Raw genomic sequence first — 23828 nt, 5'->3', positions numbered from 1 at the left:
GCATGGACGCGCTTGTTTTTTTAAAAAGGTTCCTTCATGTAATGATCTGCTAAAGGGTGTGGGGGGGCCACTGCCCCATCCTCCAGGGCATGAAGCAGGTATGGAGGAGATCGAAACTCCAGACATCCAGAGGCCCCCAGAACACAAGAGACCACTCCTAGTCTTAACTTGAATTTAAAAGATTTGAGCATTACAAAGCACATCATTGCACATCAGTAGTTTTGGCTAAATATAAATGTCAGTTTTTTCAGGGGCCTAATAATAAAGTATGATGGGGAATGCTATGTTTAAAATCCCTTATGAAAGCAATTGGGAATTTTTTTTTAACAAAAACATTAAAATTCATAGGTGGGCTAATAATTTTGTTTTCAACTGTATTTCATTTTCTCCTCCTCCCTTTTTCTCCACCAAATGTGGATGAAAATAACTGATATGCTAAAGGTATAAAGAATAAGGCAGTTCTTCCATTCCCCACTCTTAAAGAAATGCTTGCTCATAAGGGGTGATCTGATTGTTGTGGTTTTCTCTGTATTACTGTGGGGTCCTTACTTTACAATATCATGTGCTTGAGGCAACTGTTGTTTTGAATTCATGCTATATAAATAAAATTGAAATGAATTTATATGTATCAATTCTTTTTAAACTTTCTCTTTTTCAGTCCTTTGACTGACTAAAATGTGCAGTGATGTTTCTGCATAGTAATCTTGAGAGACAGACGTAAGCTGTAAAAGGTTGACTCTAAGTGGATTTCCTGGACCTACTGCAGAAGTTATCAGTGAGGTACAGTACAAAGACAATGCTAAGAAGCACTAACTTCAAGCTTTGGTTTATGGATGCACAGTCTGGAAATTAAAAAGCCTCTCATCAGTGGATGGAATACAGAACAAAGAGACACCTACCTGGAATGCATCAGTGTGCCAAGGTAACTTCCACTTCAGGGACTACCTTATACCTGTCCTCGGTGGATGAATCAATATTTCTATTCAGTGGCCGTGTCAGTACTGACATACTGACTTTACTTGACTCTGAGACATCCATCTTAAGGACATTTTGGCCAATCTTCAGTCACTTTTGATTTGATACACAGTCTGAGACATAATTGAGGTGCCGTATTTACTTGCATACTTCCTGCTTATATCCAAGGATTCACTGATGAGTACGCAGTGAGAATGTTATACACTCACAAAACACAAATGTCTGTGGCATCAAGAGGGCATCAGGGCTGTCCTTTGTTCTTACAAAACTTGGAAAACTGTAGAATAGCTGCTGCAATCGAATACTTACTCTATACCTCCAGAGTCACCAGAATTTAAGCATACTTATGAGGGGCTATGCCTGCCTTCTTCATGGCCTTGGAGCTAGAAACAGCATATATTTAAAGAAAGTACTAAAGACTGAGAGGGATAAGTTTACTACTTCTCTACTATACACAACATTTTACAAAAAAATTTTTAGCTGATTTTTTGTTTTAATATATAAAGATGCTTTTAAAATAGATGCTTTTAGATATTATTAGTATTTCAGTTCACTGAATTCCAATCTTGTGGGACCGATGTACACAATATACAATACAGTCAAAGGACAAAAATCATATTTAATCAACATCAGAGGGAAAATGAAAGGCATGCAATGTGCAGTTTGACTTTTCATTTATTAGGTTGACTCACTCTTACTGGGGAGAGGTTATGCTCTGTTTCAATAGAACCAAGCTAATTTACCTACTTGTTATACATGTTGCTAACAAATTCCAGGTATTGCAATATTCCACACACAGAGCTGAATTCTTTATTTTTAAAAAAAAGAGCATTTCTGTGAAAAATACAGCTCACTGACTTTTGGGTAATAACATATTCTTCTTGGTTATTGTTTGTGATTTGTTTGATGTAGTTATTGGACTGAAATGTACAACTGACAGCTGTCAACACTCTTCATAAGCCTCCATTCATATGTATTAAAAGAATTGTTAATACTAAAGTCAAACTGAAGAAAAACTTAATATCAGCACTTGCAAGGGACTGTATGCTTATGCTTATGAATATTCTATTCACATATTGCAAATAATAAACAAAATGATTTTTAAATTGCAAATTAAAAGCAGAAAGCTTAAAAATTCTATATGTTGTGATTTATTCTTAAATTTAGCAAGTCACATTAAACAGGTTTAGTTTTTTAAGCAAGTTAAGTGCTTTTAAACATATCTATTGAGTTAAGGTACATGAAAGTTATTTTACAATGTTTGCTGGAATTGAAACAAAGTTTCATTGCAGAGGAAGTTTAAGACAACTAATGAAATATAATATAACTTTGCAAAGACAAAGTCACCAATATTTTTGGAAGGTACAATGTGAAATTTACCTTGATTGTAAGGGAGAGAGTGATTTCAGATACTATTTGTTTAACCCTCTAATGCCAACCTGTCGCTGGTGTCAGGCAGGTGTTTTGCAATGTTTTGTTTAACATCTGTAACTCCCGTAACTCTCGAATCATTTGCTCAATAGAAAGAATTCTAACTCTTCCTGAAAGCAGTGTTTTTCTGTGAGTTAGGCTCGTTACAGTATTCCAGGGGTGGGCAACTCCAGGCCTCGAGGGTCGGTGTCCTGCTGGTTTTAGAAATCACCCTGGGTCTACACACCTGAATCACATGATTAGTTCATTACCAGGCCTCTGGAGAACTTAAGGACATGTTGAGGAGGTCATTCAGCCATTTGAATCAGCTGTGTTGGATCAAGGACACATCTAAAACCTGCAGGACACCGGCCCTCGAGGCCTGGAGTTGGATGCCCCAGCAGTATTCGGTAAGTAAAGACAAAGGATGGTTGAGAGCAGAGAAAGTGAGTGAGTGTGATGGAGCTTTAGAGACATATAGACATACAGAAAACAAACATTTTATCGTGTATTTGGGTTCTTGTCACTGTTTTGCTTTTTTTTTTTTTTGCATGTGGCATCTTGTCTGGGTTTACCGTAGTGACGCTAATATCCCTGAAAAGCACCGAGTTGCTGCTTTCACAAACGGTTCTCACAAACACGCAACTACAAATATGATCTTTATTATTCTGCTAGGGGTGCACTGGCATCAGTCCCTGGACCATCTTCTGGATTTTCATTTATCATCTGTTTGTATTTACTCTTGAAAAACCCAGCCTAGGAGTGCCAAAAAAAAAAAAACATACAAAAATGTAACAATTGTTGTAACAAACATGACTGAAAATAAGTGAGATGAGTGAATATAATGACTTTTAAACTATTTCTTCACTGGACATGTTCTATAAAAAAAGTTTTAAAACTGTGGAATTAATTAAAAAGTTTACCTTATACAGGCCAGCAGTGAGTAAAGCGAGAAAAGCCAACCCTCCCAGGGATCCTCCAACGATTGCCTTTGTAGAATCTGGCTCAGGATACACTTCTACCTCTGCCTCAATCTGAAAGATGAGGTAGCAGAATGTGGATGACATTCAAGCTCTTTATGACTCAAACAAGAGAAAGTAATGTGTACTCACCCTGCGAATAGGAGGATTGTTTTTAGACTCTGTTGAAAGGTAGATGTACTGGTTTTTGTCATACTCCAGACTGACTGTACTGGTCAAGAGGAATTTGGCAGATTGAAGTCCAATCTAAGAAAAATGGGATGAGCTGAGCCTGAATCAGGTGTTGTTTGATTTAACAGGGAAATAATTTTATCTAAAAATTTATAACATTTCCTCAGGAACAGCTGGGAAAACTATTAATGAAACATTTAACATGGACTTCCCATCAATTACCTGCTCTATCCATCCTGAACTGAGGTTGGCAGAGATTTCGTATGTCCTACTCTGCAGTCTTCCCATAAATGTGCTGCACTTGAACACCCTGCACATGGCTACAGAGCAGTCCTGCGGGTAAATTAAAAATTGAATAAAACAAGTCTCTCATCCACTTAAATGTTACTTTAAGAATCTATAACATGGTTCAGTTTAAACAGGTAAGTAGCTAAAGTGCAGAAACATACTTACCACCACTTTATCCTTTTGTATCTTCGGAACAAAATCTTTGACACTTGGTGCTTCATCATTTCCACTTTGACAGTTTGAAATCTGAAATACATTTGATATACTGAAGTTTCATTGCTCCTAATTTAACACATGCATCCATCCTTAGACATTTTTGGAGTAAATCTTCAGAAATATATATTACCTGTAGGCTGCTCAAATCCACCCAAATGTCTTTTTCATCAAGCTTCACTGGAACCCTGATCACCACAGTGAAATGAAGTGCTCTGATGTCATTTGTAACCTAAACAGATAAAGAAAAGGGCAACCAAGCATTATAGTTAAGTCTAAATCACACAATGAACTTTTAAAGATACAGATGGAAATTATATTTAATAATAATAATAATGGATTGGATTTCATATATCGCTTTTCAAGGAACCCAAAGCGCTTTACAATGCCATTATTCATTCACTCTCACATTCACACACTGGTGGAGGCAAGCTACGGTTGTAGCCACAGCTGCCCTGGGGCAGACTGACAGAGGCGAGGCTGCCATATCGCGCCATCGGCCCCTCTGGCCAACACCAGTAGGCGGTAGGGTAAAGTGTCTTGCCCAAGGACACAACGACCAGGACAGAGAGCCCGGGGATCGAACCGGCGACCTTCCAGTAGCAGATACGCTTCCCAACCCCTGAGCCACGGTCGCCCCGTGGCTCGTATTTTACCTTGATTGATTGTTGGACTGGTTTCTGCAAATCATTTGTTCCAAATGTGAAATTGTTGTAGCTGAGGGAGCTAAACAGATATATTTAAAACATTATATAAATATTATGCAGGACAACTTTTGTTAATTTCTCAGTGATTTCTTTTATGTCAAATAAAAAAAACATGTACCTTTCAAATGTCATAAAAATGCTGTATTTCACATCAATCCATTTCTTTATGTAGAGTTCACTTGTAGTGGCATGCTCCTGATTTCCACTGAAAGTTGAAATTAGTTTTATTGTTTATGTAGGGCTATGGCATAAACGAGCAATACCTGGACTAAAGGAAGAGTACCTGGTGGCATTTGCAGTGACAAAGATCTTCCTCTCGAGTTGATTGGTGGTGTCAATCCCATAGGAGACAATGAAGGAAGCCTTAATTGAGAGATATGATAATTAGTCCCTTTGTCTTTAAAGTATAAAAAAATTATAGACAAAAAATGAGAAAAGATGTTCTGTACCAATGAAATAAAGAAACAAACCTTAGTTTTGCTCTTGAAAATTGGCTTGTCGATAGTGCAGTCTGTCCTTCCTCGTGATAAACCATCTTCACTGTCCAAAGAGTTGCACTCAATTCTTCCCTTTATTTTAAAATAAAATGACTGTTGGATGCATTGGAAGAGCAGCAGATCAGTGATGAACTGATACAGACTTGATCCTGATACCTTACCTGCTGACTGGTGAACTTCCTGTAGGAGAGTCCAGCTGGGTACGTGAGAATAACACGACTGTTGTAGGAGTTTTCTCCTCTGTTCTCCACTGTGACTGTGACATCCAAAAGCTCATCAATGCCCACTTTAACCTCTGAGGATCTGTCAGCATATGAAGAAGGGCGAGAATAATGTGCGTAACAAAGCAAGACGACTACCATTTAACTTACTACTAAGTAATCTCACAGTAATATAGTGTAGTATAGCTTTGAGCTCAATGCTAGAATAGTAGCAATGGTTATGTTACGTGGGGTGGTATTTTTATTATAGGAATTTACTAAGTTAATGTGCCAATTTGCTTATTAGCACAAAATCCAAAGAACAACTGAATGTTTCATCAGTTTTACTAATATTAGTGATGGTGTATTATTTAAATTTAAGTGAGAAGTAAATAAAACATGCCACTAACAACATGTTCTAAGAAAAGCTAGTTTTTCTTTTTTTGTTCACGTCAAGGTTTATTTATCTTCAGGAACTGAAATTTAAAAGACAACATAATACAGACTAATAAACTGTGCACACTGTAGTACTCTGTAGTCAATTTTATTGTACTCTTTGACATAACAGCTCTAATTTTGTAACTGGGCCTCACCTGGTGAAGCCAAAATCTACTTTCAGCTTGTCAACACATTTGTTGTCAGTGCCACAGTTGATCTCAAACTCCAACTGTGAAAGAAAGCATGATGTAAAAAGTTTTTATATTATTTTCAGACTTATGCCGGGCTCACACTGTGCGATTTTTTCAGTCGCGCGATTCAGCTCCTGCTCAAACTGTACGATTGACTCGCAGGGGTTAGAAGTTCATAGGTCACGATGCAGGGTCTCACACTATACGGCCCGATGCTCTGATGCGACCTGAGTGCTCAAACTGTGCGTTCATAAAATGAAGGTTATAACAGAAATTCTGTCACTCGCTCTCCCTCTCTGTCTTTCACTCACACAGACACGCACACCACCACCATCAACTTTATGAAAAACATTGATCAGGCAGCTGTGATTGAGCAGCAGTGTAAATCCAACTATTTTCACGGTTGTTGTGGTCGTGATAATTTTGTGAGGCCACATCGAAAAGGCTCGGGTGAGCTTTCCAAAGTTCTACAAGTTGTGCCTCCATCGCTTGTGTCCAGATCACATGCTGCACTGCCGTGCTGCGCCGTCTTTTTCGCTGACATTTGTGTTTGCGCGTGCGCAGTGTGAGAAGCTGAGGTGACACCCTCACGACGGTCGTGAGGATTTCAAACAGGTTTGAAATCCTCACGACCAAGCGATTGATGATCGGGAGCTGGTCGTGAGGTGTTAATCGCTTCTCGTTACCCCACGTACACTACACGATGCATGACGCACGATGAAGGACAAACTCGGGCCGATCACCAAAACGGTCGCACGACTCAAAAATCGGCTCAAAATGGGCCAAAAATCGCACAGTGTGAGCCCGGCATAAATAGCACAATATAGGTGAAGCCACTGTCACTTTTTCTAACTATATTTTTTCTCTCCAAAAGGTATTGGTCAATCGCACGGTAAGAATATTAAAGTAAGTAAGATCAAACTAAAGCCATCTCTTCACTTCAGTTAATACGGTGTCTATAAAGGTTACTTACAGGATAAATGGTTGCTGTGTGAGCCTGCGGGGCAAGACTTGGCCTAAGATTTGTGTTTGAGGGCAAACCATCAAGCATGAATTTAAGCTCATTGGACAGTGCATTGAGAGCATCTTCTGGACAGGCCTGCAAGAAGAAAGCAATGTTAGGTTTGTAGTAGGACTCTTAAAAACTAAATGGAAATTGAACTTTACTGGTTGTATTATTTTTTCTGTTGCTGTTATTGGGTTTTACCTCAATAAGGAATTTTACAGTTGAACACTTTTTCTTTCTTAAGTCAACAATGACTGATCCAGACTGTTCTTGTTGTTTCCTGCTGACATAAGCTCGGTTGTTTGGAGGCTTGCGAGTGGCATCCAGTGTTAAAGTATAATTAATCCTCGCTTGAGCTGGAATAGATCAGAGTTTGGTTTAAACTCTACAAATGTGCAAACACTAAAAATAAACGGGCAGTGACTTTGTGTTACAGAAAAAGCTGATGAACCTGTGTTGACTGTAGACAGTCTGCTCATGGTAAAGCAGACTGTAGCTGTGTTCTCCAATGGTTTTGAGCAGTCTACATTCTGAGTGGGGATTTGGTTTGGGCTGAATGACACTTCCGGTTCAACCATCACTATGGGTCTTGATCTGGAAAGTAGGAAAACACGAGTGAACAAGATTTGGCTCTTTAAATAGTACCAAACTAAAAGCTGCCCTTAAATTGTATGTGCTGACCTGAGTTAAAAACAACACTTTCCTTTGTTCTACAAACATGTCAAAGTTTACAAACCTCAAAAAGCTTTGAGTCATATATGAATATGCTTTTTAACTTGATCAGAAATGCTTTATGGAATCAATCCTCATAAATCACTTAATGGAATGTCTATGTAGGTATACAGAGACCCATTTTCTTGCCCCAACAGTGTCCCAAAGGCGTAACTTTATTATTCATAGGTTGACTAAATGATAACTAGTCCATCATGTTAGCAGTGCTAAATTACACAGTGTGTTATGAAATCTCCAGCATTTGGGGTAATAAATGCATTTCCATTTCTCAATGGAAATTATTTGTTAGAATAAGGCTACTGTTATGAATTTCACATTTCATTTTGAGATCTGAACCAAACCCACACAGGCTATTATTCGAGGTGTTTAACCAACTGCATTTATTGCTTCTGTAATGAGAAGAGCATTTTAAATCAAGTGGTAAATTAACCGGAAAAAATATTTTTCTAATGGTCAGCAAGAATTTTAACATAATAAACTATGGGAAATATAATTTGATAAATACCTTTTTTCTCTGTATATGTATTTATTAAAAAAAAACTTGAAACCTCTTATCATGAATTATTCCATAATTTATGATCAACTTGATGTTATGTCATATAAAAACATGTGTGGTGTTCATCAAGACCAAAGCTTTCATTAAGGTTGCATATTTTTTTTTTTAAAATTGTAGAATTGCCATAGACAACAACAGTGCATGACTGGACAATCTTGGACTTACCTCAATAGGACAACTGTGCCCTTTGAACCCACTGCTAAGTCAGGAAGTTTATCACCGCTCTGGTCAAAAGATGACTGACTGATTGATAGACCAAAGAACTTCAGTCCTGACTGGACCTCAGAGCCAGTAATTCTCTGTGTACATGGAAATATTTTATTAATCACTCTGCATAGTGTGACTTTACATAATAGATGCATTTAATAATCTTTGTGAGTTCTTTGATGTCGTGTACCTGTGAGTAAGTAGGACTGATTCGTCCTCCGTCACTGTGGAATATGTAGATGCTGCCTTCACCATTATTCTCCAAAGGTGCTCCAACTGCCAAATCCCTGAATCCATCTGAGTTTAGATCAGGCAGTACAGCAAGAGAAGAGCCGAACCTTCCTTTGACAGCTGCATGTCCTCTTAGTACTAATGGATCATCAAAATTACACTCCACAAACTAAAAAGAGGAGAGTGAATATTTTATGGCTATTAGGAAAGTTGACAAATAAACTGATTAATTTAACTGCAGTAGATAACATTGTGATTTACCAAATCAATTAATCTGCAAACATAAACTCTTCCCTCTCTATCAGGCTCCATGTACATTGGGGCAGATATGAAGATTAGATCAGTGATGTCATCATTATTTATGTCCATGGTACACACCTCTGCCCCGAAATATTCACCAGTCTGATACTGTGTAAGAAACACATTATTGATGAAAATAATCACATAAAGCCAAATGACAACAATTTGTATTTGAGAAAATATTTACTTCTAGTTTATAATCCCATTCAGGTTTATCTTGCTGTAAATACATACCTGTGATGCCAATGGCTCTATCTTTTGGTTTTCTAAGCTTTGTCTGTTAACAGCGACCACAACTCCTCTGTGTTTATATCTTGGAGCACCAACAATTGTCAGGGAACCACTATGGGTTTTAGCAATTGCCATGGAGTAACCTAGAATTTAGGTAGGCAAAAAGAGAAATGGATATGGAATCTGATACAAGTGTTTGTGTGAAAGAATTACAGCAGAGCTGTGTATATACATGATCACATGTGTATGAGTTAGATTGTTAAAGCTGTAATATTCTTACCAAGATAACTGTCAGGCTCCAAAGACGCATCCTCATATGTTTTCAGCTTCTCCCCTCCTGTTGTGTATTGCACGTAGCCTCCCCTCCACTGGTTTGCACCAACAATAGACATCTGAATTCCCTACAATGCAGACAGAAAATACAATTTATATACAATTTATTTTACATTAAAAATCTGGACTGTGTTTAACTTTATAACTGTGTGTTTGCTTTAAGGTTATAAAAAGTGTGTGAATCTCTCTTTCTATGACTAGACTGTCTGGTGAGTTTCAGGTAGTTTTAATTACCTCAGGCACATAAACTGCACTGAATCCCTCTTGAGACATTTCCATTTTCAGTGAGACTCCACCGGTTTGCGATCCTGTAAAAGAAAATATAAAGCTTACTGATAGACACAATTCTTTTTGTGGTTATTATAAAGGTGCTTCAGTAGTTATTTTTCATTTCAATAATGCTTAGTGAAATGAACCTTTAGGAATAAGCAATGATACAATAATGCAATTTAACATTTACAGAAACTTTATCAAAGCTTGCTAAATGTTAAATATATGATTTACCTTCAATGGAAAAAATTTTGTCCTGCAAACTCTGCCGGATTATTTCAAGTGCGTTGAAGTTCTGCACTTGAAACACGTGATTGTCTGAGGGAGACGATGCAATGGTGCGCAGTTCTTTTTTTGCCTCAGGCTGAAAAAATGCATTCCCCACCTAGGGTTGTTTAAAAAATGTGTTTACATTTTCATGCAAAATTATTTACTGATTTTTTAAATCTTAAAGTTTTCACACCATTTATGAGGAAATTTACAGACAGGTATTATACTCTGACATTATACACAGTTACCTCATGCTGTAAAATAAGTTTTACACATTTTATTTTCTGAAATGGTTTGCATTAGTCATACAGTCCATGTTTCCATTATTTGTTCTGATTTTTCATTTATTTAAGTGACTTTATTTCATGTTTACATGGTCAATGAGATTGGCTCTGATGTAATTAAAAACACTATATGGACAAGTATATATGTGAAATTGAGTGGATTATTGGGCACACCTCTAAATCTTTGAATTCCAGTGTTTTCAGTCACATTGTCACAGGTTATAAAAAAAATCTAACACTTCACCATGCAATTTATTTATAATTATGTTCTCTAAAGAGCTCACTGAATCTGAGCACGGTACTGTAATGGGATATCACTCCTGCATATTCCATGATCAACTGTAAATGCAGCTCCTTGTTCAGTTCAGTTCAATTCAATTCAATTTTTTTTTAGCCTAAACCTTTCGCAGCATAACTAAGGGAGGATTCAGGGTCACCTGATCCAGCCCTAACTATATGCTTTTGCAAAAAGGAAAGTTTTAAGCTTAATCTTAAAAATAGAAATAGTGTCTCCCAAATCCAAACTGGAAGCTGGTTCCACAGAATGAAAACTGAAGTCTCCGCCTCCCATTCTACTTTTAAATACTCTGGGAACCACAAGTAAACCTGCAGTGCAAGAGCGAAGTGCTCTAATTGGGTGACATGGTACTATGAGGTCATTAAAATATGATGGGCCCTGTTTGTGAGGAGCAGGATTTTGAATTCAATTAATCCTGGTTTTAACAGGGATCCAATGAAGGGAAGCAAATAGAGGAGAAATTAACATTAATAATAGTGTAAAAACAGTGTGATGGTATGGCCCGGGTTTCCATGGTTTCTGGAGGTGTGTAGGTGGCTCATTACTTTGCTCCATATACTGTAGGATCATGTGACTGTAGTCTAATAAATAACCAAAACACATTATTAGCATAAAATTCAACATTATGCAGATTTAAATAATGGAGGTACTTACCCCAATCGCAAATCGAACAATGTTTTGATTTCCTGCTAGCTGTGCTGCATTTCCTAGGTCATACCGGTCATTAGATTGTCCATCAGTTATTACTATCAAGACTTTCTTCACATCTGGTCTGGAACCTCTTTGTGGTGTGAAAACGTTGTTTCTGTCAAATTAAAAATAAACAAATCTAATTTCAATATAAAACATGTTTTACAGTGCATATTTTGATCATAGAGTAAATTGCATGAATGATTATTACTTTGGCATGCATCCATCTGTTTTGTATTATCGCTCATGGACATTTTAGTATTTTGCAAATCTAGCTAAAATCTTGCATCAGTCAATACAGTTTTTAGTGTGGTCAGTCTCACAAAAAATTATCTGCACAGGAAGTCTGTCAAGATCATTTAACTTTAATGCTTCAGTAATATCATTGTAACCCTTACACAACATGTCTGATGGCCTTAGCTGTATGAGTAGATCCCCCCAGCTGTGTGATTCCATCGATTTCAGTCTTCAGTGATCCAGATGAGGAAAATTTCTTGAAATAAAAATGAACCCGAGGTAACGAGGAGAACTGGGAAACAGAAAACTGAAAAAAAGGGAGAAACAATATTCAAAAAATATAAAATAGCCCTGTTTTATGGAGATAAATGGAAAGCAGTTGAAACTATTTGTGTCTGTAATATGATATGACTGACAGGTAGTACAGTGTCTTACCTGTGCATCAACTGACAGAAATGACTTGATTAGATCTTCCACAAACTTTGTCATTGTTTGAAAATCAGAGATAGATACGCTGCCTGAACCATCCAACAGAAAAGCAATGTCTACTTGTGTCGGGCACACTATCAAAGAGAATTGAAATTGATTATTTTAGGTGAATTTGAACATTTTAGCAAATCGACTATGAATACCCACATATTTAGAGGATTAGTCTTTTAGAAGAAAGAAAAGAAGAAATTAAAATTAAGAGGTTAAATTAGTTTAAATGAGTCTTAAAAAATGCTTATAGAAGCCAAATTTTGTTATTAAACTAATTTAGTTATTTTAACCTTAATTTTTGCATTCAATTCTAATTACTTCAACATACTCATGTGATCTTTAGTATTGGGTAATATGATCATATTACATTTTTTAGTAATAGTTTGCCATTTTCATCCTGTATTACAATCATAGAATCTATGGTTTGTGCAGGGGGGAGGAAAATGGTGGAGATTTGGACAATACTTTTATTTTATTTTAATTTTTGCTTTTATTTTTTGACCATGAAGGGACACGAGCATGATGGTAACATCCAAACCCCATCCAGGACAAAAACAGCTGCATTAAACTGCTAACACAACATCAGATGTTTGCAAACATCTGTACAGACGGCGTGCTAACACAACGCTTTGAATCAACCCAGAATGATGTTAAAGCTGAGTGTATACAGCATTGTGTTCAAACTTACAACACTACAGACCCTCTGTACTGTATGTTCTTGTTAGGGTTGGAATTTCTGTTAGTGTGAGCGACAGTAGCCTCATGTTTACGTTGTTCTTATGTAACAGGAATACACCGTAATGTAACACACAGCAACACAAATTATTTTCTCCAGGAAACCATATTACATTACTTATTTGCCTACGGAGCTTTAAAGAAGTTGTAAGTAGCTTTAGAGGGAAGTCAAAAGTTCTCGGTCTCCTTCTGATTTTTTTCCCCAAAGATCTTGTGTGTCTGTACTAGTCTTCTTGCATTTTGTCATGCATTGCATAACCCAAACAACCAGGCTTAGTTTCATTTTTGTAATGAATTTGAAATTGAAAGGTTTTTTTTTTTTTAAATTTGTTTTTCAAATAACAATTTCATTTTACATGCAGATATGGTTATTCCCTTCTGAACCATCTCAAAAAAATTGTGATCCTTAGAATCAAATTACTTTTTATGCTGTAGATTTAATCTTGGCTAGCTCAAATTTTACCAGCATTTGTTTCAGTGTTGATGAATTCAGGGCAAATCCCTCCAGAAAAGCTCTTTGGATAAAACTACAATACAATTAATCCAAACAGACAATCTGAAATAAGGCTTAGAGGGGAAAACTGTAAACAAACAAAAAAAAAATAACAAATCATACAACTTATACTTATATTCATCCATGAGTGATCTCATCTCACACAAACGTAATTTTCTATTTACTGTTTCTGATTAACCCTTAATTGCTGGAATATATAAGGGAAGTCTTGAGACAGTTTCAACTGATTTAAAATTATACAAGCACAAATATAAATAATTATAAGACTATGTTCAAGTAAAAATGCAAGAGATTTTTATTAAGGAGGCACCGGGACTCTAATTATTAAGGGCACATTTTCACAAACTCCATTTATTGTTACCGTCTGGAGAAGAAGGTATGGGCAGTCCAAATGTATTAGATCGGTCCATGTGAAAGCACACACCATTGTACATGGTGATACTTTTGCAGTCCTTTGGAATGGTTGGACCACACACCTGAGAGGAGACAAAGTCAAGTTCCCATAAAGTCCCATAAACAACAGTTCATTCCTTATAAAATCAACCAAAACTGAAAAAAAATCTCACATGATCCAGCAGAATATGAAGATTTTAAAAAATACCTTTAGTCTTCTTAAAGCTATTCATATTTTTCCCTTAATCCTGTTTTTAAAAAATCCATGTTAGAGGCCACCAAAGTACATGGGGTGTGTAAAAAACTTTTTAGTTCACATGTTTTTAAATAACATTTTTGCCCACCATTGTTGAGACCTCGAACCTTCTTAAGGAAATGATATATCCGTATTAAGTTTTCTGGGCTTATAAATACATTTAATTTTTAAATGCAGCTTAATTTTCTTTTAAACTTGAATTAAAAAGAAACGCATATTCAAATTAAAGACACAAAATTTTGCATTGACTTCTACTTCATTCAATATGCTGAAGTTATTGTACCCCTGATTCTGTGAAGGACAGGTGGGAGGCACACTGGTTTTCATGGGATGACCTTCATGCAACAATAACAAGACATTTAAGGACAGAGGATGTTGATCCTCAGTGATTTTAACAAAGCACTACTAATGTCTGCAGTTTCTCAACTCACCACAGTCTTTTGTGCTGTGGGATCACTTTTCATTGTCAAACCAAGAGACATGTTTACTGCAAAACCCGGCACTGTATTGAAAGCATTCAGAATTTGTTAAACATTTCTGAAAAACCCTTTGTGAAAGAAAGAAAACAAGAGTGAAACTCAAAACTGCAGAGCACACACACACACATTAAAACAGTTAAAAGCAATTTTAGGTTCAACAGTAAGGATCGCAAAACAGAATTTAATTTCACTATTACAATTCACTATTAAAATCTTTAAAAATTTGGAATATTTGAATAATCACAATGATGATTTTATTTAACCATGTGCCTGGTTATAGGACTCTTACTGTTACTTTTACGTTTCTTACCTTGAAGTTGGATATTTTCACAGTTTTGAGAAGTGTTAGTGCACCTATAAATTCTTCCTCTTCCATTTTGTGAATACTGTTCAAGTGGCGCACTAACAAGCAAACTAGGAAAACAAATCCAGACAATGATGTAAGTTTAGAGAGCAAACTGTAATGAAACAAAGTCCATATCATTTCTGTTAAGAACTATGTTATACTTCTTAACTTACAGCTGTGGGGCATAACAGAGATAACAATGCATATTCTGACTTACTCTGATTGTCTTTGAACCACTTGGTAGCCAAAACCAGCAGCAGAGCTCCTCAGGGTCTTCCAAGCCACAGGATCAATATTGAAACAAAGGGCAACATTTAACACTGAGAATTAGAGAAGAAAGAAGAACATCAGTATTGCCATTTAAATCACATCTAATTATATACATATAGAAAACTGCATAAAGTCTATGAGTTGCCTTCTTTCATTTTTTTAACCATTTTACTTTTATTACCACTAGAGAGCGCCCAAATCATATATTTCAAAGTTCTAAACACTGTGGCTCAGAACAATTTTTCTCTTGAAATTCATACTTTAGATTTCACTGTGAAAATTTAAATGTTTTCTCATGTGACAATGTGATTAATTAATGATGATGAATTCATGATTATCTGTGCAGTGAAAATCGTGTACCATTGCAACCATAAATAGCAAAGTCTTTGTTGCTGTACCTACTGTCCTATTGTTTTTATATTTATTAAACAAAGACTTCTTTTTGGAGGAATACAGTCGATATAACCTCATAGTGTTGACTTTCGCTTGTTTATTGTATTTTTCACGTCACAGTGTTCTACAATGTCATCTTAATGATCTAAATTTATTTAGATTTATTTACGTTTAGTTTCTTCACAAATACATTTTTAACCTCTAGAGAAAGAAAACAAATGTATCATTACTTACAGCTTGATGTTTATGTAAACTCTTTCGCTCAGATTTAGCTTTCTGATTTAACTTCAATAATCACTTCATCCAAAGCATCTACTTGTCTATTTTTTCTATATGATATGGTTTCATTTACTAATCTATAATCCCTGCTGGATATTAATAATACAAAGAAATATTTTTTGATTGAAAAATGTTGCTGTGCTGTGTATATTTACTACAAACACAGCTTGAATTAAAATGCCAGTCATATATCCACTATTTCTACACAATGATAATTAGAGAACAAAAGAAAAAAATAGGAAGGGCCAACCTGGTCTTACCTGACAAGAATAGTGCAGCACTAATTGTCCAGCCCATTGTACTGCTGCCATAAAAAATAAATGACAGATGAGTGTGAAATTACTTTTGTTAATATTCAGAGAAGGAATTGAAACAAAAAATGCAGAAAGTCATGAGGTGACTGCTAAGACAGTCATTCAGAGGAACTTGTAGGAGGAGTTATAACACTGGCACAACACTCTGTAGTATTGTTTAAATGTTATCATTCAACCACTTATTTTTAACTGAAAAATAAAAACATTAATAGTAAACAGAGAGGATAGTCCATTGCATTATGGGCAACAAGATCAAATCACTATAATCACAAATAACACTTAAAATAATAAATACCCAAATAGAAACTTTTATCTAACTTCAGTTTTTGTTTACCGATGTGGAACTAAACAATTTAATTGTCCAACTCACCACAGTATTGTTTAGAAAACCCTCATCTTGAAATAGAAATCTAAGTCACAGATTACCAAAAGTGATATTTTTATTTACGTATGTTGCCATGTTGACAGTAGTACAACAGTACAAACTAGTAACCAGGTCTCAAAATCGGAAGAGGCTGCTGCTGCACCAGAAAGAGACGAGGAAGGTGAAATTAACCTGTTCGGAAAACAGATTTAGAAACATAATTAGGAAGGGAGAGATTTAAGAATTCAGGTAAAATGAATGTATACTTTGACCATGAGCCAGGCACGCACTGGCGAAAATGTTTGAGCCGACCAGGGGCTGTAATAATTTACCCCAAAAAGTATATATTATAAATGATAATCAACCCCAACTTCCCATTGGTTAATTTTTTTGAAGGACACCGGGCTAATCCAATAAAATCTCTCAATATGTTTCCCATCAGAAGTTCTACTGCTGTAGCAGGTGGTGCAGGGCCCAAGGAGGAGGCAGAATAAACAATTCAGGGAGGAGAGAGACATGGCCAGGGAAAGACTAAGGGCCGTTTCATGTAGGGAGTGCAAAGGGCTGGTGTGTGTGTGTGTGTGTGAGTGTGTGTGTGTGTGTGAGAGAGAGAGAGAGAGAGAGAGAGAGAGAGAATGACCTTTATAGCCTTCATTTTTAAATAATGCTGTGAGTGATTTTGTGTCTGACTTAGTGGTATTTTAAATTGCAATGAAGTTACGATTTGCAGGTGTAACAGCTTGCAGTTATTATTATCATGCAATATTAGTAAAATTTTGATTTGCTGAAATGGGTGATTTATAATTGATAGGTAACCAGAGAAATAACACTAGTGAAATTATCATTCCTGCCTGTGTGTGTGTGTGTGTGTGCCACCCTCATTTCACAGAGGAAGGAATTCTTTAAGATTCTTTAAGAAATTTATGACAACAACATACCATAAACATAAACTTGATTTTTGATTTTTATCTTGAAGGGTGCTATACAAATAAAACTTTACTTTACTGTCATCCAGAGGCTCTACACTATAACCAAAGACATTACATGAACATGAGTGACCTATTGTGGTGAACACTATGCTTTATTTTCTGTTAGTAGTGAAAGAGTCTTGATGCATGCTCAATCATCCAGGTAAGGAAATTCCAAAAAGTTGATTCTGTTCATCTGGACGTAACGTTTTCAGTGGGAGAAACGTTTCGTCACTAATCCAAGTGACTTGTTCAGTCTCAGCTCACTGCAGGTTTCCTCAACCTTATAAACAGTCATTTGCATAATGACTGAAACAATGGGCTGTGAGGTCAGTTTCTAAATCATTAATATGCAAACTGTCATGACCATTGACCAACAACCACTGACCAATGGTCTTTGATCAACAAACAAATTTTACCATCAACATGCTAAAACCTAAAGAGGAGTGGATCCGACAGAGACTTATAAAAATAATGATAATATAGGTGCCATTAAGACCATCAAGGTCACCTTACAATAGTACAATAACAGTAGCAACAATACAATATAAAAAAAATATAGCAAAATAAAATTTAAACGTAAGGTAAATGAAAAAAAAGCATGAAAGTATAAAAGCAAGTATAAAAGCTAAGCAAGGTAAAACTAGACTAAGACAGAATCATGGTGAAGGGTATGCATTTCTGAATAGATGGGTTTTAAGATGTGATTTAAAAGTGGTGAGAGAGTTTATAGTCCAGAGATCTGGTGGAAGTACATTCCATAGTCTCTGAGTCCCGTGGTAGTCAGGCGAGTAGGTAAACCAGACAGAAGGGAAGCTGAAGAAGAGCGAAGTGTACGAGGGGGTGACTACGTATGGAGAAGATCAGATAGATATGGAGGAGCGAGGTTATGAAGCGCTTTGAAAGTAAGAAGCAGGATCTTGAAATTGGCACAGAGGTGAACTGGAAGCCAATTGAGCTGTTTAAGAACAGTTGTTATATGTTCAGTGGATCTAATTCTGGATATAATATGTGCAGCTGTATTTTCAACTAATTGCAATTTATGGAGCGATTTATGTGGTAGACCATAAAGAAGAGAATAACTGTAATCTAAACGAGATGTGACAAGAGCATGCACAAGTATGGCGGTACTGTTTGGAGTGAGTGAAGGTTGAAGGCAGTTAATAATACGATGATGAAAATGGGAAGACCGAGTGATATTATTTTATGTGCTGTGAAGGAAAGAGTGCTATCGAGGATGACACCAAGAGTCTTAACCTGAGGGGAGGGCATGACAACAGTTAAAAACTTCTGGTTGGAACTGTAGTCAGTTTTGATTTGGTGCCTATTAAAATAAATTCTGTTTTATTGCCATTAAGGAAGTTGTGAGTAAACCAGACCTTGATTACACTTAAACAGTCAGGAATGGATGCGGGTGGGAGAGTAGCTGTGGGTTTGGAAGATAAGTAGAGGTGGGTGTCATCTGCGTAGCAGTGAAACTGGATGTTATATTTCCTGAAAATATTACCGCAGGGTAGGAGATAGATAATAAAAAAGTAAATGACCCAGGACAGAGCCTTGGGGTACATGGGAATTAACTGGAGTAGATAGTGATCTGTGAGTGACTAATTGAACAAAGTGTGAACGGCCAAAGAGATACAAGGTAAACCAGGTGACTGCTGTACCATTGATGCCAATAGATGCTAATCTATGTGGATGTGGTGGGAGACAGTATCAAAAGCTGCTGTAAGGTCAAGGAGAATGAGGATGGAGATGAGTCAAGATTCAGCTGCAAGCAGAAGATCATTAGTGATTTTTACTAGAACTGTTTCTGTACTATGAAATAAACGGAAGTCAGACTGAAACTGTTTGTACAAGTTATTTCCAGTGAGCTGTCTATGAACCTGTGAAGCCACTATCTTTTCCAGAATTTTGACTAGGAAAGGCAAATTTGAAATTGGCCCAAAATTATTTAGATTGGAAGGGTCTGAACCATTTTTGTCTTGTTTTTTTCTCGTGTCATGCATAGCTCTGCATATTTACCATTATCATCTTATTCTTTGATCATCAATCAAACTTTAATCCAGTGTTTGAAATCTTGGTGTAATTTTTGGTTGCTCTCTGTGTTTTGACTTGCATTTAAAATCTAATTCTTGTTCCTGTTTTTCTCATTTTTAGGAAGATTTCATATGGTCTCTTTGGCAGAACTGGAGAAAATAATTATTTCATTTTTGTCATCAGGCTTAGATTATTGTATTGCCATGTTTGATGGCCTAGATAAAGTATGACTTTCACATCACCAAGTAATACAAAATTCTGTGATCAGACAATTAACATTTCCAGCAAGGGAGCTGCGTCACTCCCATTCTATATTCTTTACAGTGGCTTCCACTAGATTTTAGAGTTGTGGTCTTGCATACAGTACACTAAATGGCCAGGCTACAGACTATTTATCCCAGCTTTCTACCTAGTACACTGCTGCTCATAGTCCTTGATCATAGGCTCAGAATCTTCTAATGGTTCCAAATACAAGATTGAAGACATGAGGACAAAGCTTTTCAGTCTGTGGCACCAACACTTTGGAATGGCCTCCCACTACAATTACAGTTAGCGGACTCTGTGGATTAAAAACCAGCTAAAAGCCATGTGTTTAACCAGGCTTTTGGTGATGCTTTTACTGATTTAATTTATTCTGTATCTTTGTATAAATAAGTTTTACTTACTGACTTAAAGGGAGGAATGTTTGTTTAAATGGGCAGTCAGGGAGGCCGTTAATGTGAAAAGGGAAAAAATATCTCTCACCCTAAGTTTCGTTCTTTCACCATCTCACATTAGTTTGACTGCAGCCATTCCCTAACTCTGTGAATGAAATTGAGCGTATAGCCAGTTGTTAGTGAATGGTTGTAGTTTCGTTAGTTATGCAACTGTATAGTTTACAACACTGGAGAAACCTCCAGTGAACTTTCCTTTCCTTAACTGGATGACTAACATGCATTAACTCTGTCAGTGCGCCCCAGGGCAGCTGTGGCTACAATGTAGCTTGCCATCACCAGTGGGTGAATGTGTGTGTGAATGGGTGGATGACTGAATGTAGTGTAAAGCGTTTTGGGGTCCTTAGGGACTAAGTAAAGCGCTATACAAATACAGGCCATTTACCATTTACATTAACTATTCAATCCTTTATACGACTTTGAAAATACATTTTATTTGACAGATGAGTGAGGTAATACTTCTGATGACAGAGAAGAATTGGAAACCAAAAATGCAGAAATTATAGGTTGATTACTCAAAGCTAAGACATTCATTTAGAGAAAGTCCTGTGTAGGATGAGCTAAAATGCTGACACCACTGTCTGTTGAGAAAAGCATCCTCCTCACAAGAAACCTAAAAATAAAAAAAGGTTAATTCCTCCTTTTTGCCTGACTTCCTCTGCACTTCCATCCAGTTCTTGTTAGTCAGAAATTCTGATATATTTCCAGTTTTTATGATGCATGCAGAATAAGTTAGATCCGATATGTGGCTACTTCTACTATTGTCTATGGCTGAAAAGTAGATGTTCTGTGGATGTACCTAATGTGCATGTGCAGCCAAAAGTAGAGCAACTTAATATATTTCCATGACCAACTCACTGCAATTTAGGATTAAAAAACAAACAAACAAACAAACAAAAAAAACGTTTTGCTATTATTTTGAGCTTCTAAAAATAATTTCTATACTCTCGTTGACTAGATTACTAACAAGGTGGTTGTACTTCTTTTCACACCTTGTGGCATCTGTGCATGCTTGTTAGTTCAGACTAGAAATGCTTGTCAGTGAGTCATTTTACAGTAAATCAGACTCCTCTTTCGTCAGTGTCCTGTGAGAAAATGCAGTTTTCTCAGCAACTTAACACCGAATAATCTGACCACATCTGAGGTGCCAAGTTTCACATCAGTTTTTTCTTTTCTGTTTTTAGTCATTTTTTACATCTATGTTTTCTTATGAACTGCCTGATTAAGAGAAATTGAAACGGATGCATAGTGTAGTAAACCTGACTGTGTGAATGTGTAATCTTTGCCAAGGTTTCTGGTTGACCCAGTTTAATCAACACAATAACTCTTAAATGTAAAATGGTCTTGATACCTTAGAATGAAAACACCAATTTCCAATGAAGGCTGGATGACATTTTCTCCTTGCTAAAAGCTGTAATCACAAGTTAAGTGACTACACTGTAAAATCTAATTAGTTCCCAGAACACAAAAAATATGTAAACTCGTTGCCTCAAAAAAATTGAGTAAAGCTTACTTAAGATGACTGTTAGGACAACTTATACATTGCAAGTCTGCAGTATTAAGAATAACTTGATATTTCTGACTGTACAATACTAATTGTTTACCTACTGACAAACATGTTAAGTTCAACTAAATTAAAAACAATTTGTGGTAACCTGAATATGATTAAAAATAATTAACAACACTTTTTGTAATGATGTTAAAATCAGCCCAACTTTTATTTTCAAACACAACAAAGTACAACAGCCAACATACTGGACACTGTTCTGCTGAACAACAAACAATTATATTGCCATCACTGTTATAATCTTACAATGAAACAAAGTCTCAGATGTAATTATTCTGAAAATAAGTTTAGGTCTACCACAAGTTTGTTTTGTACTTACATTACTTATATAATCAAAATAAAATATTTATTGTTCTGTCACAAGTGCAGTCTCTAATTTAAACAACACATTTGTTTTTCATTCCAACACAGGAGCTGGAATGTTATTTTAAGGATGGCTTGTTTCCAGTCCAGGCATTACTGCCTGAATGACTATCATGGATCGAGGTGATCCAAATGTAGGTGCAGAAGAAAGTCTTTAACTTCCCTTAAGTACAGTGGCAGTGGATGTGGGTTGGAGATGGAATGAGCTTGAACCTGCAGGCGACCATCTTCACTGACCACACCATCTGTGACGGAGGACTCATCTCTCCTGTTGTCCTGCAAGCAAACAATCATATTTTTTGGAACACAAACTTAATTGCTTTCTTAAAACATTTTTTTCTGCATTTGGTATAGAACAGACTCCAATTTAGACAATCTCAGGCTCCCTCCCCACCGGAAAGGTGACATTCAATGTCCCAATTGTCAGTCTGGATAGCCGTGATAGCAGTGATAGCAGTCTGGATACCCAACATACAATAATGTCATGAAAGCATCATTTTAAAAAGGGCTATGCAAACATGGCTAATAACTTTCATTCTAATGATGTGCAAAATGATTTGGACACAAAACAAATTTTGCTGTTAGAAAACTTGCAGACTTTACTATATACAGTGTAGACCCTCTAAACTAAGTTTGGGGGATGTGATCTTTCAAGAAATGCAGACCAAACTGTTGTTGTTTGTTTACTTACACAGCATGTCTTGTAGAATTAACTGGAGTCACCAGCAACAGTATAGTGCAGTCATATCTCAAGTCTAATAACAGAAGACAGGAAAAGATCAGTAAAGAAACAACTTCCCCAAACGAAAGCACAAATACAACAATAAGTAAAACAGACTGATCTAAAGTATGATTAAAGTTCAGCCTGATTAATATAAATGTCACTGACAGTTGCTAATATATTGGAAAACTAAAATACTTACCACTCAGTTGATGTCTTTCTGTCCAACAGCAGGAGTGCTGGTCCCGAGCCTCAAAGACAGTAAGAAGCAACCAGAGGGAGAAAAAACAGAACATTTTTCAGAAACTGATTTGATCCTTAATGGTTGTGCAATCATTGTAACATAGAGTTTGCTTATGTTGTTAAATAAAGGCTAGATTTGACATTAATAGATGCCACAGATGTTCTAAAGCGGCCACAAAGCATGAAAAAAAAATGGACGTCTCCGAAAACGTTGGAGCACTTTTGCAAATATGTGATGTCTTGATAAATCGAGCAGATATTTGAACTTTACACAGCTACATTGTCGCCTGAAAATATCTTAAAAGTTTATTTTGTGACCCAGAAAAAGTATTAAGTTTTTTAGCCGCGCTCCTCCGCCATTGCCGTGCTTACAAGTACCCACGACAACCGCCACCGACAAATGCGATCCTCCTTTTCCACAGACTACCCTTTCTGGGTCACAAAATAACCTTTTAAGATATTTTCAAGCGAGAATGTAGCTGTGCAATGCTCAAATATCTACTTAATTTTTCAAAATATCACATATTTGCAAAAGTGCTTCCACGTTTTCGGAGGGCTCTGTTATCCACCAGCGCGATAGCTGACCGGGAGGTCAAGGCTTGATAGAGTCTGCGAGCACAGCTAACTGCCGGGGTATCGTTTTCAACCCCCCTGCGGTCTTTTACCACTCAGGTTAAA

The 23828-nt window shown here is 36.5% G+C and overlaps 1 protein-coding gene across 1 annotated transcript; it reads right to left on the bottom strand.

Moving 5' to 3' along the window:
• Positions 1–2676: 2676 nt before the first annotated feature.
• On the bottom strand, positions 2677–16218 carry LOC100708582 (integrin alpha-M). The gene is made up of 30 exons (XM_019362656.2): positions 16121–16218; positions 15136–15238; positions 14883–14986; positions 14525–14595; positions 13806–13920; positions 12151–12278; positions 11877–12022; positions 11443–11593; positions 10171–10321; positions 9901–9974; positions 9614–9734; positions 9337–9476; positions 9064–9210; positions 8762–8971; positions 8530–8663; positions 7528–7670; positions 7278–7432; positions 7044–7169; positions 6035–6108; positions 5403–5544; positions 5215–5313; positions 5028–5107; positions 4863–4949; positions 4694–4763; positions 4171–4269; positions 3990–4070; positions 3759–3869; positions 3498–3611; positions 3309–3419; positions 2677–3141 (listed from the first exon to the last, which is right to left on the bottom strand). The coding sequence occupies exons 1-30, from the start codon at positions 16155–16157 to the stop codon at positions 3049–3051; spliced, it is 3417 nt and encodes a 1138-aa protein (XP_019218201.1). The 5' UTR covers positions 16158–16218; the 3' UTR covers positions 2677–3048.
• Positions 16219–23828: the final 7610 nt, after the last annotated feature.

The sequence above is a fragment of the Oreochromis niloticus genome, linkage group LG8 (genome assembly GCF_001858045.2).
Source record: "Oreochromis niloticus isolate F11D_XX linkage group LG8, O_niloticus_UMD_NMBU, whole genome shotgun sequence".
NCBI classification, from domain to species: Eukaryota; Metazoa; Chordata; class Actinopteri; order Cichliformes; family Cichlidae; genus Oreochromis; species Oreochromis niloticus.
Note: the sequence above shows the minus strand (reverse complement) of the source record. Positions and strands in the feature narration are given on the sequence as shown.

Bases quoted from the DNA above. Each gene is read 5' to 3' on its own strand.
- LOC100708582 (XM_019362656.2), bottom strand. From the start codon at position 16,157: ATGGGCTGGACAATTAGTGCTGCACTATTCTTGTCAG. The intron at 12,023-12,150 runs GTAAGACACTGT...CCTTTTTTTCAG, and splicing joins TTCTGTCAGTTGATGCACAG to TTTTCTGTTTCCCAGTTCTC. The intron at 9,477-9,613 runs GTAAGAATATTA...CCTAAATTCTAG, and splicing joins GGAGCCTGACAGTTATCTTG to GTTACTCCATGGCAATTGCT.